This window comes from Ambystoma mexicanum, chromosome 2p (genome assembly GCF_040938575.1).
Source record: "Ambystoma mexicanum isolate Mex_15411 chromosome 2p, UKY_AmexF1_1, whole genome shotgun sequence".
Taxonomy (NCBI): domain Eukaryota; kingdom Metazoa; phylum Chordata; class Amphibia; order Caudata; family Ambystomatidae; genus Ambystoma; species Ambystoma mexicanum.
This window is the reverse complement of record NC_090923.1, coordinates 428,870,672-428,876,671: the sequence shown is the minus strand read 5'-3', so window position 1 is coordinate 428,876,671 and position 6,000 is coordinate 428,870,672. Positions and strand designations below refer to the sequence as shown.

Below are 6,000 nucleotides of genomic sequence, written 5' to 3'. Positions count from 1 at the left end.
AATTCCTTATGGACCAATATAGACCTAATCCAACCATTCCCACACCATCAACTGTGTAATTAGTTGCCTGTCAAATCCATCCCAGTACAAAAAAAAAATAGGATTGCTTGCTTTTCTATTAACAATAACTTAACACATGGTGCCCCCCTGCCCACAAGCTAGGAGAGTAAACACTGCAATAAAGGCCTCTAGAGTTCACAGCTGGAGAACTAAGCTAAGGTGGCTAGGTCACCCCTACTGGCTCAGATACTGAGACACTTGAAGTGCCATAAACATATCACTCTTACCCAAAGTTCAAGCATGAACAGAAAAACATAGAACAGACACATATTAAACAATCATACATAAAGAAATTAACAATACGATCACAAATTGGACCATGTGTATTGCAGGGAAATATAAGCGTGGAAAAACAGAAAAACATGAAAAAAAGATAAAGCACATCATGTTAAGAGACTGACGATCATATCTGCCCACTGCAAAAGAAGTTCAAATCATGGACCATAGTAACCTATACCAGGCCACACTAAACGTTATCAACCAGTACATGCCAGAAAAAAGGAAAATTTAATAACAGTGGAGTCACCAAATTGTGGTTACAAATCGTAAGCAACAATCATTTGACACAGACCGTTTATGTAAGATATGCACCCTATTGAGACTATTTTGTAAAGAAAGAAAACTGTTGGCGACTGAAATAGCACCTTTTGAACAAAAACGTGGCGTGTGCCCTTCTATAAACTGGCATTCTGGTGAAAAGGCTATTTAGCCACACAGATTAATTGGAGGAAATATTTTTTGATTTCAGTTCGGTTTTAAGACATACTTTATTTAAACAAAATCATGACAGAATAAACACAATGTGCAATTATGGCAAAACCAAAAAATAAAAAAACCACACATTAAGGACTACAGTACTTCATACCTGAGCAGAACATATTTGGATTCGATTGAAAAAAACTGCTTTTTTATGAGAGCAGTAAAATCCAAAGATCAGATATGTGCACGTGGTTCTGGCAGAGAGAAGGGGCAAAGCACTTTGCTATAGAAAGATGACTGGAAGAAATTAACCTCCATATTTTTTTCGTGGTAGAAATGTGGTAAGAGATACAGAACAGGTAGCCAAAATGCATTCACACCAGCACCTTGGCACGCACTGCAGATACACGCATGTCCTTTTGTGGGTCGATTAGATTATTTCCTCTTGTCAAAGGTATCATTTTGCAATCTACATTAGATGCAATAACCCCTACCCCCCCCCCACCAAAAAAAAAAAACCACACCTGAGCCAAAGTGCAAATTTCCGAGTTTGGCGGCAGTTTTTCAATTGGCCACACAAATGGCTGACTGACCAATAACCAGCCACTTTTTACATTTTCATCGAAAGACCCATCGCAATTCTAGCAATAAAAATCAGAAATCGAAATTTGTGCTTAAGTGAATATATGATTGCATTTTTTTCACGTTGTGCAAAATTGACCACTGAAATTTGACAGGTTTCTCTTGTGCAAAGTTTCCAGTTACCTTTATATAATAAACTGATAGTCACCTGAAACCCCTTTGTTGCATGGTTTCACAGGATAAAAAGGGGAGCCGTGTGGATAAATAAGAACGACTGATAAAGAAGCACATACTAGATCCTCCAGCCAATTAACTGCCAACTTTATGAAATTCGGTTTTCAAGTACTGCTGGACATTTTAATAAATATAAAGATTGTCAAAAAAGCAAGAAATTTGAATATTAAAGAAACAACAACAAAACATTTTTAAAATAGACATTTTTACACAAATGCAACAATATAAAAAGGAAGGGTGCTTTAAAAAGCCTACAGCTGTCTAGAGCACGTTTAGTGTGGAAGAAAACCTCCTATTTAAACACAGACAAATTAATGCATTTGCTTCAGCTCCGCTTGTAACAAATGGCAAATATATAATTTGTTATTCACAAGAAATATGCAGACAAACATTTTCTTACAGGATTTTTTCTTTTAAAAAACAAAAGGACACCCACACACAAGGCAGGTTGGTTGATTCTACGAACTTCCCACAGCCACACACAAACAAAGCAAACATTTGAAGAATGAGGTATGTAATGTAGCAAGGTTTCACAATTCACAGTAGTCATCCAGGTCGGGCAATAGTGAAACTAAAGTATAAACCCTTATTAGACACCATTGCAGTGTTTAGTTTTATTGTGCACAAGGAGTGCGTGGGGTAGATGGAACCAGAACAATGGCGAAACATACAGAATGCGTTAGAACATTCTTGTGAACGAATGTATTCCCAAAACAAAACATACTAGTCTCAACTGCTGTCACAGGTCTGTGTGGTTTTTGAATTACGAACATAACGCAAATGTGTCAGTGCAGCTAGGAATTGTTATTGCTTTTGAAGAGCTACCTCTTTTCCATTATGGAAGACCTGCTTTACTCAGCCCTTAAAAAAAAAATAGCACACGCATGGACCAAATATCCTCATTGCTTCATGCTCCGACACAAGATAATCTATGGCTATAAAACAGACTGAGCAGTTAGCAAACAAGTCTTCATAAAACTGCAAGCTACTTAAATACATTTGAATAAAACCCCAACAATGAATGGGTTTTGAAAAATGTGTAGCTTTGAAAATGTAGAGGTTTGGAATTAAATCGATACCACCAGGACGCTCCTCATGTCTTTCATCTGATTCACTGAGTTAATGTGCTTGGTGCGCAGATTATCAACATTGTTAGCCACAGGCACACTATTCCACTGGCAACATGTTTAAGCAGAACAGAAATGGCACACAAGAACTTTATTCTTAGTGAACCAGCAAGTTGAACTGAACTTTTGGATTGGTTAGTAAGGCTAACGTTTTTATTGCAAACCACATTTCAGATATGGAATAGTGACACAACATGCGTCATATCAGTTTACCATTCCCTTGTCACATGACATTTTAGACCAGCAAAACCAATTTAAATTACAACGTAAACTCCACTTACCAGCACCATATATATATTTCAGCAGAAGTATGGCACATATTCAAGCACCAGTTTACAGATTAGTATGTTTTGTTTTGAAATTAAGTCGGTCCAAATTTTTGAAATATTCTTCAGCACTGCAACTTGCCATGTTTGATCAAAACACAGGTTATAGTGTAGAAGAAAAGGAAATTAGCATAACTACACACAGTATACCAGAAACATTGAGTGACTGGTCCTAGATTAAATAGTAACATGGTATGCACATACAATAAGACTTTGCAATATTGCCTCAGTTTTCACCCGTATTAAATGGTCACACATCAAAAACTAGTTAATGCAATTCGTTCTAGTGCATAGTTGTCTTATCTATACATGTACTAGTTCAATTTAATAAAAAACCTAAATGGCATGATTCAATGTAGATCTATGAACAATGCTGATAATTGCACTTTGTAAACCAGAACTCAGAAAAAAACAGGCAAGAAATGGAGCTTGTAAATACGTCCCCAAACTGCAACTTTAAAAAGCACCCAATCCACTCGTACAAAAACTGTCCAGTTTCAGTTTGTATTAAATACTGAGAAATGTTCTCATACAACCATGTTCACGCTTGTATGAAGCATCAATGACAAGGAGTCCGTTTCTTTGAATTAAATAACTTTTTGTAGACACTGTGGATATAATTTAGCAACAGCACATTCAAAATGGCGGCCAAGATCCCAGAGTCTATCCGGAGTCTCATAGACTTTCCTCCATTGGTCAACAACCTCGTCGTACTGATAAAGAGAGTTCTTTCTGCTTGTTCGAAAAACTAGTTCTTCAACACTGACTTGAGTTGCTCTGACAAATAAATGGAGTTTATCCTTTAGAAGCAATAGTTTAATATATGGATTAGAGGACTGGTCACAAGGCAGATCCTTTTTTCGTATCCACTTGTTCTGTTCAATGTCATATGCTTCTACAGTAAGGACGCGTTGATGATTTCCTCTGGTTCCAGCTACATAGTAGATTGAATCCTTGTATACAGCTGCCATGCCTTGGATTCTAGGCACAGTCATCGGAGTAAGATAACCCCAATAATCACGATGAGGATCATAACAAAGGAAAAAGTCACCTAAAGAAAAGAAATAAAAAATGAATATTTTCAGTTTTAAACTAAAAGAATTAACTTTAAATTTCAACTGTGCACCCAATAAATATACTCATTAGCTTCCTTACAACTTTATTTCTCGCAACTGACAAATCACGGCTGGAGAACAAACCTTCCGTTTCTTATGGGTAACATTTGGCGAGTGCAAATACAAGCACCTCATTATCGGCCCAAACACTGGATTTAGTGGAGCTTCAGTAAGATACCACCCGTACACAGTCAAATACTTTGTGTTTAATGTAATCATGATCATAGGACAGGACATCCTCTGCTTTTTCAGATACGTACAGAACCTTTCCAATATGTTCAGCTGAACGTACCATCTAGCCTGTTAAACAAGACCCTGGTGTAGTTGTACATTTAAGCGCAATAATGCTGTGAGACTGTGCGTAGCACACGCAGAGTGATCTCCTGGTTTGGATACAAGGACATTTGAGCCTCCTGTATAGTGCACGCCCCTCTGAAAGTGTCAAATCAGTTGCGCCAACACTAAGGCAAAGGTTACATAAAAATAGGATTCTATGTCGAGACTGGAGGTGAGCATTATGCTTCATCTTTTTATTTTACTTGTGCTCTCCAGCAGTTTGAAACTTTTCTGTTTGTATTTTGTTTAAACTCCATTTTCTTTCTTTTAAACTAAATTTCCCCGTTTTCCAGTTTCTTCTGTTGTCCATCTCACTTCCTGTCTTAGGCCATCTGCCTCTTCTGGTCTCCATGCTCCACTTTTCCTGCTCTTCAGCAGATAAGCACAATTATTTCTGTTGAGCATTTTCTATAAGCGTATTTAATAGCATAATAAGATAAGATGAGGGTGCAGCATGTAGATGGCTGCATATTAGCGGAGTTATGGAAGTACAAGTCCCCCAGCCGCACAATACTCAGCTGTTTTTAGTAAAGAGGTCAGTAGATCCTTGTTCGAACAGTCGCCTCATACTGTGAAGCTGACTTCGCTGGTGGCGAGTGACCATAACCAGTGTTTCATGTGGAGCACGTCCTAGGAGGGATTCCAGAGAGGAATCACAAACGGGTCAGAGAGCACGTCCAAAAGGGCTGTCAAGAGCCCACAGGGAGTAACATGACCCTCAACAGGAAAGCCTTGTCGACTCAACCGGGTCAAATGATGGGGTAGAACATAAGACCCATGAGGTAGCTGACGCCTTTGCTAAACTAAAAGAAGCCTTCCTCTTAAGGGCAGCAGTGCCATACCTCAAGACCCCCGACCCAGGGGAAGACAATATGGGCAACACAGACGCAGAGTGAGGAGAAAAGTCACAGGGAGCCTCAGCCTCCTTGCAAGAGGAGAGCTAGCTGAAAGAAGGGTGGGTAGCACCTAAGAGCGCCAAAAGGGTATGAAAAGAGAAGTAGCTAGAAGTGCTGGCCTCAGACATAGCTGACACGTTCAGCCAGGAGGACATTACGAATCCAAGATCGGCCTGGCAGCCATCTCCCCGGGTGGTGATGTACATGGCACGAATAACGTGCAAAACTCTAGACAAGGAGACCAGCAGCGCATAAGAGCAGAATGCCCATGACCAGACCTAACAGGCAAAGTAGCAGAAGCTCCAGAGCTCGACCGAAGATGTTGGCTTCCGTCACCAAATCAGCCAAAGATCCCAAGAAGGGCATGGACAGAGCCATGAGAAGCTGCCAGGAAAAAGTCTTACATCTCACAGGGCCCTTCGCTAAGATTATGGACTTGGTGGAGAGCGCAAAGGACACAGGAGAGGAGATAGACCCAGATACCCTAGCAAACTGGGTCCAGAAAGCCATTTGCCTGTTTGGAAATGCAAACTCTGATATCTGCAGAGAGGAAAGGATTCCTGTTAAAAAAAAGTGCAAGCCTTGATAGAAGATATCCCCTTATCGTGTTTTTGCTGGGACAAGA

General features: G+C 39.6%; 1 protein-coding gene across 1 annotated transcript in view; it reads right to left on the bottom strand.

The window, feature by feature from the left end:
• Positions 1-808: 808 nt before the first annotated feature.
• The window catches only part of KBTBD8 (kelch repeat and BTB domain containing 8), a 155,283-nt gene continuing 150,091 nt past the window's right edge, over positions 809-6,000 (bottom strand). The window contains exon 4 of the mRNA XM_069643786.1: positions 809-4,079. Within this exon, the coding sequence (XP_069499887.1) occupies positions 3,616-4,079 (464 nt within the window). The 3' untranslated portion in view covers positions 809-3,615. The remainder of the gene's footprint in view (positions 4,080-6,000) is intronic.